Source organism: Neopelma chrysocephalum, unplaced genomic scaffold (genome assembly GCF_003984885.1).
Source record: "Neopelma chrysocephalum unplaced genomic scaffold, ASM398488v2 Primary Assembly neopelma1_22b, whole genome shotgun sequence".
In the NCBI taxonomy this organism is placed as follows: Eukaryota; Metazoa; Chordata; class Aves; order Passeriformes; family Pipridae; genus Neopelma; species Neopelma chrysocephalum.
The window spans coordinates 20,174,027-20,188,203 of record NW_020897690.1 but is presented as its reverse complement, the minus strand read 5'-3'; the positions used below and the strand labels follow the sequence as shown (position 1 = coordinate 20,188,203).

At 37.7% G+C, this 14,177-nt stretch overlaps 1 protein-coding gene across 10 annotated transcripts in view; it reads left to right on the top strand.

Annotated features, from left to right (window-relative positions):
• Nucleotides 1-14,177, top strand: part of DNAH5 (dynein axonemal heavy chain 5) — a 128,809-nt gene that overhangs the window by 18,614 nt on the left and 96,018 nt on the right. For 7 of the 10 annotated variants that reach the window (XM_027681587.1, XM_027681544.1, XM_027681564.1 and 4 more), the window contains exons 2-11: nucleotides 567-701; nucleotides 3,017-3,101; nucleotides 5,235-5,398; nucleotides 5,821-6,042; nucleotides 6,595-6,732; nucleotides 7,337-7,513; nucleotides 8,369-8,482; nucleotides 10,322-10,429; nucleotides 11,132-11,254; nucleotides 13,082-13,297. In XM_027681587.1, coding sequence (XP_027537388.1) covers nucleotides 3,065-3,101; nucleotides 5,235-5,398; nucleotides 5,821-6,042; nucleotides 6,595-6,732; nucleotides 7,337-7,513; nucleotides 8,369-8,482; nucleotides 10,322-10,429; nucleotides 11,132-11,254; nucleotides 13,082-13,297 — 1,299 coding nt within the window. In that variant the 5' untranslated portion in view covers nucleotides 567-701; nucleotides 3,017-3,064. Of the gene's footprint in view, nucleotides 1-566; nucleotides 702-3,016; nucleotides 3,102-5,234; nucleotides 5,399-5,820; nucleotides 6,043-6,594; nucleotides 6,733-7,336; nucleotides 7,514-8,368; nucleotides 8,483-10,321; nucleotides 10,430-11,115; nucleotides 11,255-13,081; nucleotides 13,298-14,177 lie in introns of those variants that run through there. The other 3 variants (XM_027681580.1, XM_027681557.1, XM_027681593.1) reach the window with 3 other exon arrangements.

Below are 14,177 nucleotides of genomic sequence, written 5' to 3'. Positions count from 1 at the left end.
ATAATAGCTATAGTTAAGCACATTTGTAAACACTTGTGTATCTTGAGGCTCGTGGTTTGTTTTACTTCTCATTATATTAGAGAGATAATGTATAAAACCCCGGCTTCCCCCAGCAGCATCTGTCTTTATTAGGGAATGGTACAATATCTTCCACGAATAAAAAAGATCAGTCAGAATCCTGTCTTGACTTGGTGATCATACGTGACTAGACTGAAAAGCTGAGACTGAGGATTTAGGGTGTTGAAGACAACTTGCAGAATAACTCAGCTGTACGTATAAAACACATTTTTGTTCTACAAAGCCTTTCAACAAATTAGTCTTTTGTACAACATTATTTATGATAGAAATGTTGTGATAAATCTGAAAATAGAACACCAGAAACCAACTGTAAAATCATAACAGGAGTTGCTTCTGAAATTTTAATTTGAGTGCTATAAAAACATAAATCATGAGCATGGAAGAATGTAATAGCCTTTACTTTTTAAAATAACTTTTAAAGCTTTCTTTATTTTTGCCTTCAAATTAGATTGTGACTTTTTCATTGTCCACTTTGTGTTTTATAACAGCAAAAGCTCAAGGAAGAGAGGGAGGCTAAACGGGCTCGGCTGGATGGCAGGCATGATTACTTACTAGATATCGTTGCCTTCTGTGTGAATCTGGATAAAGCAGAAGTAGAAGATGCTATTCTTGATGGTAACCAGGTAATCTGATGAGTTTGAAAGTGAAACTCATAGGGTACTTTAGAACTGATATTACCATTAAATACTGGGTGAGATAGTTGTCAGGCTTTGTGTCAGAGATTACTCAAGTCTTCTCACTGAAAAAATATTTTTCAGCATTTTGTAATTAAGTTGAACAAAAGCATCCTTACCTCCAGGATCTACTGTAAAAATATTGATTTTTAAATTGATTAAAGTTTCTGCTTTCCAGTGGTTATGGATAGTATGGTAAAACCTGTGACTCTATTTAATAGTGGAACCACAGTGTGAAGTCTCCCAGCTGAATGTACAGCACATATAGATTCAAGAGTCCTGTCCACATCAGGTTGCAAGTTGTTGTTTCCATAAGGCTGCCACCAGCATTTGTGATCTAGTTTGCGATCTACTTTAGCAAATTGAAATAGGTGGAAACTACTTGATAAAATAGAATGGATTATGTGATCTGACTGACTACATGAGGGCTAGTGGAGGGGGGTAAACAGTTACAAATTCATATATTGAGGAAAGAGTGCGTCAAAGTTGATGGTAAGCATTACAATGGAGATACATTATGTGCTTTGAAAAGATATCATTGGGTTTTTTTTTCTTTAAATGTAATGAGACAGCAAGTAGATCTTATTTTACTTGCTGACACTAAAGAAAACATGGTTGTGTTTTTTTTTTGTTGTTTTGTTCTCCTGTATTCTCTTTCCATCTCCATACCGTCAATTTATACATTCCCATTTCAGTGCTAATATTGTTGAGAAAATGAAGAAAATCCACTAGAAGACTACCAAGACAGAGAGGGACATAAGGCATGGGGAGTATGAGATGAGGGAGAAGAAGAGATTGAGTGCAGTTCTTGAAGGGTTGTTATAAAGATGACAGAGCTGAACTGTTCCCAGTGGTTGCAGATTATAAGAACAAAGACAAAGCCAGAACTTGCAAAATGACCATTAAGAGACTCTTCTTCATCAGGAGTGTAATGCAGTATGGGAATATGTTACTTCATGTCAGTTGTGGAATTTCAGTCCTTGAGGTTTCTGAGACTCAGCCTAGGCAAAGCTCTAAATAACTTGAGCTGTTGTTGATAATACAGGAGGCTGGCCTTGAGATCTCCCAGAGGTCCCTTGCAACATTTCCATGACTCCGTGTGGATGAGCAAATAAGCTGTGCAGAGCACTGTTGTACATGTTAAAAAGAAGAATTTGTTTCAGCCCTTGTGCATTCTGTCTCTAAACGGGTTTCTTGGCAAAGTGTATTGCCTGAGAATAGCTGTCAGATGAAGAAAATATTGGCAGCTGCTATACTTGGAAAGAGAAAAATGTAATAGTTGTTTTGACCTCATCTTGGAGGGCTCAGCCAAGATTTTTTGGAATAGCAGTTTGTCATCTTGGTGAAACTGAGGCCTGTTATTAATGGAAGAGGGATAATTGTGGCTTTCTTCCTGCTGCTGGTGATCTTTTAGCCTTTTTACTGCACTAGGAAGCACAAATGGGATAAGGAAATATTTCTGAAGATGAACTTGGAGAAGCCTTTTCTGCTGAAGATAGCTATATAGTTAGGGACTATGTGAAACGGTGACTCTTAGATCTAGAAAAATAACGGATTAGGCCAGACTTTCAAGTATGCTGATACCTGGATCAGCATACTAGAATAGAGCAATTAATACATCCTTCAACGATGCTTGATGGCAGTCTTGAATTAATGGAGAAGGGTGAAATTGTCTGGAGGCTTAAAATACAAACAAATAAAGGCTTCCTCTGTTGCTATGATATGAATCACAGAATCATTAATGTTGGAAAAGACCTCCAAGATCAAGTCCAACCTTTGGCTGAACACTGCCTTGTTAAATAAACCATAGTACTAGTGCCATGTCCAGTTGTTATAGAATAATTGCAGCTGTGTGCTTTCTGCTTTGAGTTAGTTAGCTGAATGGCAGTAAGAACAGTGTGGTGAGGTACTTCAGTGAGGTGCCACTGTGCTTCAGTAAATAAAGAAGTGTCCTGTGCTCTCAGGTTGAGATAATACAGAGCATGTTCAGTAAGTGGTTTCAGTAAACTGAAACATGGCCTGGCTGTATTTAATTGTGTTCAACATGAAAATATTGAAACATTTCAATTAAGTAGGTGTGTGCCGCTAAGGGAAAAGGCAACCCAATTATTTTTTGAGGAGTAGTAACTGGGCCTGGTATAATTTTAGTATTGAATAATGATGAAGTGATGAGCATTTGTCAGACCTTTATTAAAAATCTGAGCAAGTTAAACTTTTCATAGTGGGAATGCTATGTATTATGTTCTCAACATGCTTTCAAACAGATAGAGCACATTGACAGATTCCTGGCCGCTGGAGGTCTGCGTCATCTGATGTTCTACTATCAAGATGTGGAGGTAATGGATACAGGTAAAGCGACTTAGGTTCTCCTGCAATATGTTATAGTTGTGCTGAGCAAATGTGCAAGGAAAAAGCAAACAGTATAAATTGTATAAAGTAAAGTTTGGTCATACTGGGGAATCTATCCCTGTTCAGGAAATGAAGATTGATCAAATTATTGAAGCTTATTAGTGCACTTCTGCATATTGCTAGTATGAAGCAGCAAGGTGTTTCCTTGTGAGCTCAGCAAATCTTGTCTGGGGGGCTGGCAAAAGTTTTTGATAGTTAAGAGATGACTTTCACACAAGGTGAGCAGTGATAGATGCTCTGCCCCCTCCCCTCCAATCATACCATCAGTTGGTCCTAGAAGCTATCTACAGTTCTTGGCACACAACCATCCATCCAGATGATCCTGTTACATGAGAAATGCCTGCATGAGGCCCTCATTATGGGTAGAAGAGCTGTTATCCCAGAAGTCTCTTCTGCGCTGTTATCCCAGAAGTCTCTTCTGTGCATATCCCTTTCCCCAGTGCACCTGTGTTACCACACTTCTGGGGGAAGCCTTCTCACTTTCCTGGAGGCAGCTCAGGACTCCTGTGACAAGGACATCCTCCTTTTGCTCATGGCTTCTGTCCCAGAGCCTCCAGTGCTGCTGCTGTTGGGACTAAGTCCTTTGCGACCTTTCAAAGCATGTGACTTGTGGGAGTTCACCCCACTTGGTTACCCTGGATGTACATGAAGAGCCTTGTATATTTGTATAAATGTGTTTATACATGTGTAAGCATATACCAAGATGAATGTACAAACATGTATTTATACTTCGTATATTTTCAGTATATATGTATGTATATACCTAAAAGGGAAGAAAACTGTTTAATATAATACAAGCAATTTTAATAAAAAAAGTTTAAATGCACATAGAAATAAAATTAAACGAAAATACAAACTCAGTGGCTAATTTAGAAATCTGAGCCAGTTTTAATATGCCAGAGCTGAAGTGGTGAAAGTATGATGGAGAGAGTGTGAGACAAGAGTCAAAACATAGAAATCTAATGAGAATTGCCCTCACCCACCCTCAATCCAATCAGATACCCTACAGTATGATTGTGGTAGCCTTTGGTCTTTGGGATGTGATGCTAAATGCAGGTAATATGGCAAGCACTAGAAAAAACCACAAAAAACCCCCAAACAATTCTCAGCAACGTGTGCATTGGATGAATAAGTGAAAGTCCCTAAAAGATCATACACACAAGAGGAAAAAAAATGAAATGGTTGTGAAAGAGAAGATAGTGGGATGAAATGAGTGTATTGGAAGCTGCCTTCGTCCACAGCTACAAGTATAGAGTTACTTGTAATACTAACACAGTGTACAACTTCTGCTGTATGTTTTTCCTTTGTAGGTGGAACAGAGTTTTCAAAATAATCATTTGTGCTGATTGTTTAGGGCCGTGGTCCACAGGCTGGAAAAGCAAAAATTAAAGTTTTGGTGATGCTTACTAATCAGAAAAGCTAAGTGAATTTTTGTGGTGTTATGTGCATCTTGTTGGCAAGGGCACTTATTACAGCCACCTCAAATACAAGCTGGTTTTCTGTCCCTGATGTGGATCAGCAAACACTTCTGCTAAGGCAGAGGGTGATCCCATGAAGGGTGCCTACAAGATATTTTGTGTGGCCTCGCTCTCCTTATTTCCACAAGCACATTATGTCTTCCCTCCCCCCATGTTAGACTTATGTTTACATGCTTTTAAGGAAAGACAGTTGATAATGGCTCCTTTAAGGTAAATTACATTACTGCATTTCCTGATTTTTCTCTACTTTTTTATTTTTAAGCAGTAGGGCATTATCTACAACTGCATGATAGAGCCATGTAAGAAGATCTTGAGCTTGAAACCTTTGCTTAAAAGTAATAGAAAACAAGTAAATGAATAGAAATGAAAGGCTTTTGATGTGAGAATATCAACACTAGATGAAATAGTTCTTACTGTGCTGTGAAGACTCCAAATGCTCTCTACTATCTGTGGATAGTTTCATGAGGTGCCTCCAGGGGACTGGGACTCAGAGATGCGCAAATACTGACTTGAACTGTTTGTGTAGAAAACTTTTCTTTGAATAAATAATCACTGAGCCTTAAGTATTTCTTTTTTTTTTTTTTTGAATCTATAGAGCACTTTGGCCTTCCAGGAACAGGAATGAACTCTCATTTGACAAAGAAGAAGAAACTTAAAGTATTTGTGACAGAGGGAAAAGAAGTTGCTTTAACTGGTGTGTGCATTTTCTTCATTAGATCTAGTCTTTCTAAACCCATAACAACTGAGAATATCTATCAGGTAAGAGTTGGTGACTGATGATCTCTGTACATAATCTTGTTTAAGATACATTTTCACCTTAGAGTATTTGCTCTCAGCACATAATGTGACAGCTGTTGACATGGAGGAATGAACAAAAGGACACAAACTAAATGAAACACAGAACAATAAAGGAGTGGAATGGAAAAAAAGACATTATCTTGTGCCAGTAACTTGAAGTGTATCATTGATAAGAAGAAATGATGCTAAGGAAGAAAATTTAAGACACTCCAGAATGACAGAGTAATTAGTCAATACCTAAATAATAAGATGATAAATTTCAATAATTTCTAGCAAATCCATTAGAAAAACATATAAAAATTATTTTACTTTTGAGAGCATATATGTAAATTATAGATAAACAAGTATTTACTGGTGAAAAACTCCTTGTGTTTCCTTTACAGGAAGTAAATTTTAATATGATGAATATAGGTCGAGATGGCTTATTGAAAAGTGTCGAGCAGTTGATTTCAGAAATCTTCGTTCCAGCCTTACAGACTACGGATCGTGGCTGGGTTGAACCTGGTGAACCTCAACAGTTTTCCAATATTAAGCAGGACTTCCTTCATGCCCTTGAAGCGTTTGTTAGTGTGCTATCAGGAACTCAGCAAAGTCTGTTGGAAAAGGTAGTATATTCATGTGGCAAATAGAAATTGAGCTAGCTGTAGAACGTCTTTGGCTCTGCAGCTTTTGAATTAACTGCTGTAGTAGATTACTTATTAAAATTGCTTTTTTTTTTAAACTGGAGAAAAAACCAACACTTTTGTTTGTTGTCATCAGAAACTTGTTATACTCTGATATGTGGCATTAACACTTCTGCAGATGCTTCTGTTCTTGTTTGTTCTGAGGCCAGTTCTTTAGAGCTACTAACTTCTTGACTCTTCATGGCTGTGGTCACTCTTAAACAGAGAATGATTTATGTATGACAAACTGCTGTTTTAACTGTTGATTCCTATTGAGATTTTTTGAAGGAAAGGGCATGACAGCACAACTTCCAGGCAAGTGAATTGTCCATATTCCAGAATGTAGTTCTGGCTCAAACCAGTTTAATTTAGTTTGAGCTGGGAAAAGGAAGTGAGATACAGCAAGTAGAGCAAGCAGTTACTTTTTAAAGTTCCTGGATTATTTGTCATGAACATTTCAGCATTTCAGTTTTTTTTTTTTAACTTGTGCTTCAGGTCAATCTGAAGAAATGTGAAACATACAACCTGAGAACTCTAAGAGGACCTTCAGATTACCTGATGGTTGCTAACAGCATAGATGCTCTTGAAAAAATAGAAGTCTGCATGAATGGATGGACCAAACAAATTGAACAGGTGATACACTGAACAAATGTGAAATATGACAACATCTGCATATTGGCAGATGAGTTTAATCCTATTGGTGTTATAGCTACCTTTCTACAATTTTAGATGTGATCCATCTCTTTGTTTTAAAGTACTGTTGATATGTTTCATGTACTTTTCCTTCTCAATGAGAATATTATTGAGAGCTTTTCCATCTCCTAGTAAATAGAGCATGCATGTCTTTGGAAGCTTAGTCCCCTGTCTTTGATAATCACGTGTGGTTGAAGTGAAAAACAGTTAATGGTTCCCAGTGGATTTAATGAAGGAAAAAGGAACACAATAATTGAGTGAACACTATTCTCAGTGGTCACAATTGTACTTTGAACATACTTTGCAGGTTATTTGCAGAAAATGTTGTTGTCTGTAACAGTGTTCTTGGAACGCAAGGAACAGTATCTCGTATTCAACTTGGAAATAAAAGGCCGAGCAAAGTTAAGTCTCTTACGTGAGGTGGTGGCAGAGTTAGGTAATTTATCAGAAGTTAATATTAGGAGTTAAATATAGAATTAAGCTGTGCTATCCATGCAGATAAAAAATTTTAACATCACTCACTAACATTACTGCATAATAAAAGGTTCTTGCAGAAAATAACCAGGTGAGAAAGGAAGCTGATGACCTTGGACCACGAGCAGAGCTTGATTATTGGAAAAAGAAATTGTCAAAATTCGACTACCTTGTGGAGCAACTGAAGAGCCCAAATGTGAAGGCAGTGCTTGGAGTACTCACTGCTGCTAAATCCAAACTGCTGAAGGTTTTTATTTTACATTATGACAGATGCAGAGACTAAAAATGCTCTTTATATCCTAGTTCATTTGGTAATGTGTGTAACAATGCTGGTGGGGAAAACATTGAAGCATCTTTGGCTTTTGTTTTCTTTGTAATTCTCTATTCTTCAGCTTGAGTAGATAAAGTTTAGTCTAGTTTAATTTATGGGAGAAGAATGGGATTCCTCTTTGTCTACAGGCTGATAATGTACCGTATCCCCATGGCTCAACAGAAATAATGGAAGAAAATTACACCCCTCTATTTTTTTAAACATTTTTTCATGTTGTTACAGTGCTTGTGGGATCTTGGCCCTGAAATTAGCTCAGTTGCTTAGAGTGTGGTGCTAATAACACCAAGGTTGTGGGTTCAATCGCTGTATGGGCCATTCACTTAGCAGTTGGACTTGATGATCCTTGTGGGTCCTTTCCAACTCAGAACATTCTGTGAAATTTCTGTGAAATAACTTCTTACATTGACATAACAAAGTTAAAGACCATCACAAACAGAAAAATAAATAAACCAAAAAATCTTGGCTCATCACAATGAGATGTGAAACAAATACATAGTGATATATTCATCATTCATATATTTTACAGCAGTTTGACTGGACACTACTACTGACAACTTGTTGAGCTGAGAGGCCTAAACTAACTGTATGTTCACAGCCAAGTTACTAATGCAAAACAAGGACCTGTTCCTTATCTTGGGTGAACAAGTATAACACTGAAGTAACAGATCTGTGCTTTCAAACGTGTTTAAAAGCTAATGACACAACACAATGATCTCAAAACATTTTTTTCTGAAATCTGTCATTTTATTTTTTTCAACTTTCTATTCTTAGAAGTGGCGAGCATTGGATATTCGCATCACAGATGCAGCAAATGAAGCTAAAGATAATGTGAAGTATCTATATTCTCTGGAAAAATATTATGACCCGTTATACAATAGTGATCCTGTAAGTAGAACTTTAAATTCTTAACATAAAGGTCTTGAGAGAACCAACATGAATGTGTGCTATAAGATTGACTTGGAAATGACACAGAGAAAATTTTAGATATGCATCTCCAGTTTCAGATTTTGTGCAGTTAAGGTGAAAGTAGCCTAATGGGAATTTCTGGCTACAAAATAAAGTGCTTGTTACTTATACCATAGTATCTGTAAAGCTTTTGATCTGATGATGAAACTGGATTCTGTGCTATGGGAGAAAGTGAAATCTTTACTCTAAAGAAATAAACAAACCTACAAAAAAACCTGGTTTACTTTGTGCTCTCAGCGTGGATTTTTACCAAGGAGGAAGTGGTGTCTGCTTCAGAGATGTTTACTTTTGAGATGGTTTGGCACTTGGGGTGAAAACCACATAGGCATGGATTGTAAACCCTTTCATTTATTGATATTTACCTGTAAAATTTTGAGACCCAGTTTGTCAGTAGAGTAAATAGAGTACTGTCACTGATTTGGAAATTCAGACATGATGAAGAGATGTCTGTAAAATCTTTGGCCCATTCATGGGCTGAAGACAGGACTGCTAGGCTTTTGAAATGGTGCTTTTCTTCAAAGTATTTACTAAAAGGCATTTCTCTTGTACACAAGACTTACTGAAAACCACAAAGGGTATGGAGAATTAAAATGTGTGTGTGGGTTAACCTTGTCTATGCACCATGGACTCTCTCAATCTTCTTCATTAGGATGGCATAAGAATACGGTATGAAAAAGCTCATGGATTTTTCAAAGACAGGGGCATCACTTACCTGTTATAATCACAGGCAAAACAGACTTGACTTGGGGAAAAGTGTCTTTATTGATAGTGAAAATACATTTGGGAAGTGACAAACAAAGTCAGAAATTAAAACCACATTTCCACACCCCTAGGAATCTTCCTTTAACTCCCTCTCTCTCTTCCTCCTCCCTCCAAGTGGTGCAGCCTGTAACAGCTTCTTTTTGCTGCTTGTATTCCTCTACAAGTCCTCCTTGCTATGGTGTGGGTCCTTCCCCCAGGCCACCTGTCCCACGGGAGTCTGTCCCGGGCTGCAGGGCCATCCCTGCCGGGGTCTCTCCTCCCCTCCTGCCCTCCTCCCGCTCTGCCCTCAGGGCTCGCAGGGCTGTTTCTCACCCGGTTCCCCTCCCTCAGCCCTGGCTGCCGGGCAGCGTTTTGCCCTCCCTTGCCCAGGCTTTTCCTGGGGCTCTCGTCCGCCCGCCCGTGGCTGAGGGGCTCAGCCATGCCCTGTGCTGGGGCCGCTGGAGCCGCTGGAACCAGCGGTGTCTGCCTCCATACAGGGCTTGCCCAAGCTGCCAGCCCTGGAGCTCCTACACCCGAAAGAGTGAGCTACAAGATCACCTCCTCCCAGGCACTTCACCTATTTTATATCATTTTGTATTATCTAAGCACCAGTGCTATAGGAAAGTTGTTCTTCATAGTTCCTTTATTCAAATAAGCATCATGAGGCTTAATGCGATTTCTGGACTCTCTTTACATGCCAGCTTACATCAAGTTTAGTAACTGAGTGTACAAACATACTTTTTTTGTGAAAAAAGGGGTTCTTTTGAAGAGGCCTTTGCCTCCATCAAATATCACTCACATCACTCACTGATCAGAATTCTTCCAGCCAAGACCCAAAATTAAATTGTAGAGCTTGGGGAGTGAAGTAGGATAGGCAGCTCTGCAGGAGAGGTCTACAGAGGCAGAACCATTCTGAAGGCCATGTTTAGAACACTCCTGCATTTGCTAATTAGGTGTTGAGCTAATATGTGGTAACAGAGGTACTGAGCAGAGTTCACACTGCATGTTTCTTTCCAGGTGTCCATGGTGGATGCTATTCCAGGACTCATAAATACAATTAAAATGATTCAGAGTATCTCTCAGTATTACAACACGTCTGAAAAAATCTCCTCACTGTTTGTGAAGGTAGGTGCTGAGACTGAAAGGAAATCATCACAGATTGTTTTCTGTGTTGTTCCTTGAGTGAGAGAGTAAACACAAAGGGACCAAGCAGTCAATTTAATGCTGCTTTTTGAATGTATAGAGACTTGGAAACAGTGATAAACTACTTCAAATTTAGGACTTATTTTACTGCCTGTAATTTGGAGTTGTAAGAACTTTTTCAGACTTAAATCTCACCCCTGATGTGAATAGATAGAGTAACTTTTTGTTATGAGTTTTACCTGTTATGAACTGTTTTTTTTTGTGGACCCAATTATATTAAATTCACATTGCCCTTAAACCTCTATATGTTTGCATAAAGAAGGAAATGCAGTTGGAAGGACAACCTGTTCTTTAAAGTCTGTAGTCTCATGGGCTCTTGATTTTACCTTTGCTTTCAGAAGAGGCAAAGTCTTAAGACTTTGTAACCCTCAATGCCATTTCAAGTTTAGTACAATGTGTTTAGATTTAGGATGGGCATAGATAATCAACAACATTTTGATGGTGTCACATTCTGGAGGCTAGGTGTTGCAAGGAGGATCGTCTGTTGATGGGGCTGGTATTTGGTATTGCTTTTTTTCAGCCTTTAGGCTGATGGAGTCAGAGGAGTGTGGTGAGACTGAGAGAATGGCAAGATCTGCTTTGTCTTGAAATGTTTTTTTTTCACAAAGTTAAAACTGCTTTTAGGTGACCAATCAGATGATCACAGCTTGTAAATCTTACATTGCAAACAATGATACAGCCACTATCTGGAATCAACCTCAGGAGAGAGTTATGGAAAAGCTACAAGCAGCTATTAGACTTAAACAGGTAGGTGGAAAGAGCATATGGAAAACAGAATATAAGGGGATATTTAGGAGTGCCTGAATAGGAAAACTTTTTTTTTATATGAGGAAGCAATATATTAGTGAAGGAACATGAACCAACTGAAAAATATCCTTTGGAACTGGAATGTTTACATTAGAGCTAACAGGGAATTTAGTCTGGTATCTGTTGATGTTCTGGAAGCAGAATGTTGATGCTCAGTCTAGCTTAACTATGCTTTTTATAAGAGAATTGCTTGGATTTTCATGCCTGTATTTCTCTAGAAAGTTTTTTCTCACAGTTGTGGAGGAATATGCAACAGAAGTTAAACCAGAGAGAGTTATTGAAGTGGATGTGTTCCAAAGACATGTGGACAAGAATGCATTTAGAAAGGGCAATTTACTGAACTGAGAAGAATTCAGCTGTTCAGTTTGTGTGGACTTGTTAGGAAGATAGCCTTTATTTTTTTTTAATGCACTTCTTTGATAATTTTGGAATTTTATTTTTCTTTCTTCCATTTAAAGCACAGTATATTATAGGATAATTCAGCTTGGAAGGGTCCTCAGCAGATATCTAGTTAAACCTTTGGCCCAAAGCAAAAGCAGGGGTAACTATGAGATCAAACATGGTTGCCCAGTCCCTTATCCAGTCCTGTGTTGAAGTTCTTCAAGGAGGGAGAGACTGCACAGCCTTTCTGGGCAATATTGCACTGTTTGACTGTCCTTAGGGTGAAAGATTCTCTCCTCACATCCCTTCAGAACATCATCTGTTTCAGTTTGTGTCCTTTCCCTCTCCACTTCTGCCCATGCGTTACTGTGAAGAAGAGCCTACCTCTGTCTTTTTGATAACCTCCCTTTACATATTGGGAGCTTCATATTGGGCTTTCTCCATTATTATTTTTTGATTCCTTAAGATATGTCGGAAGATTAGAACTTTATCCCAACAACTTCTGAAGCAACAAATCTTGCATACTTCTAGCACACTTTAGTGTAAACTTGTATGACATCTTACCATCAGCAATGAGTACTAAATTTATATATTTTTCTATAAAGATATATCAAATTATTCAGTTGCTGCATTAAAATATGTTGAAAGATTAGTTTTTTATTTGAGTCTTATCAGTTCCAGAAGCTTGCAGAAAATGAATAGATTAAAACATAAAATTTTAATCAGTAACAATTCAGAAAGTGTGAACCCTTTGTATTGATATCTCCAAGTGTGTTTTTTTATAAATAAATGTGATAAAAATAATAAACATTATATTATAAAGAAAACTACTATTGAAAGAAACCATTTCAAGCAAATCTGTTGACTGTTTGACTTTGGGAAGAATATAATTTTAACATGTTTGGAGTAAGGTCTGAGCCCAGTTAAGAAAGCAGAATGAAAACTGGAAGCTGCTATGGAGCAGCATTCTAACGTTAGAAGGGCTTTTGTTCTTGAAAGTGATTTTTGAATCATGATTACTCAGTAAAACTGCTCAGCACACAATCAGTTTCAGTCTCTGAAAACTGAAATTTGTGTTGTCATCTTGGTTATCCAGTAAACACGTCAAGCCCTGCTATAAAATAGAGTGAACAGAATTTCACCCCGGCTAAGGAAGTGTACAATTACATATTTGTGTAGTTCATTCATTTGATGAAATGTGTTGCGGGCTTAGTTTTCAGAGACAAATTCTGTTACCGTCTTTATAGTGTTCATGTTTGTTTGTTGATGAAACTTCTACTTGCTATCAAATTAGAATAATACCCGTCTGTGTAAATTTTGTTCTAGCTAAAGACAGTGCTTTTTGTTATATGCTTGACATTTTTCTTTTAAATTCCTTGTTTTAAGGAGTATCAAAATTGCTTTCGCAAGATAAAAGAAAATTTGGAACAAAATCCAGCTGAAAGACAATTTGATTTTAGTGAGATATATATATTTGGAAAATTTGAAACCTTTCATCGTCGTCTGGTAAAGATAATAGATGTTTTCAATACTATGAAAACCTACTCAGTTCTACAGGAATCTAAGATAGAGGGATTGGAAGGAATGATCACAAAATATGAGGTACACAGTAAATTTTGGATGTCATGTCAGTCTAACTTGAACCTTAAAAAATAAATAACTATGAAAATGAGAAATGGTTATCAAGAGAAAAATTAACTCTGAAATTGTGCTTAAATTACTGGGTAATAGCAATTTAAATATGTGATTGCTGGGGAAGTGAACAGACAAGGTGAAAAAGGTCCAACTCAACATGTGAAAGACGTATGCTAAAATCAAAGTTGACTGAAAAAAGCAGTAAGATGGGGGGACTTTGTAACAGGGGTAATTGGAGTCATGGTTTCATGCTATGATCAGGAGAAAAATTGAGAAGTTGGGCTAGCTGTGACCAGAATTGCAGACTGTCTTCATTTCTTGCCCATTATTCTAGGGGTAGCTGATCAGCGTCTGCCATTGAGGCTGGCTCCATTGCCATGCTGGTTGATGCTGCAGATTTTCCTTGCAGCTTGGGGTTAAAGCAGCCACATTTCTGTGCTGCATAAATACAAACAAATAGAACTTTGATTTCTTGAAAGAAGTAATGAAAAGAGAACTAAAACAAATAACATCCCCCCACACACAACAAACCCCCAAAACTTGGACTCTTAGATTTAATTTGTTTCACTAGAGAAATAGTGAGCTCAATTCCAGCAAAACAGATTATTAAGTTTACTTAAAACCTGTATTCTAGGTCTAGATCTAGAGTACAATCATGTACAACAACTTTGTGTTTTATGAGGGAAGAATGATTTAATTCACAAATAACTATTTTTAGCGTGTGGGAGAAGGAGAAAGGACTTAGCTGATTTGCCCTGGAAAGGTCTTCAAGTTTAGGCTGTTTTCTTTTGTAACAGTAAAATTCCTTTTCTTGTTAGCATTACTATGCAGTTTTTCTTTTCTGATC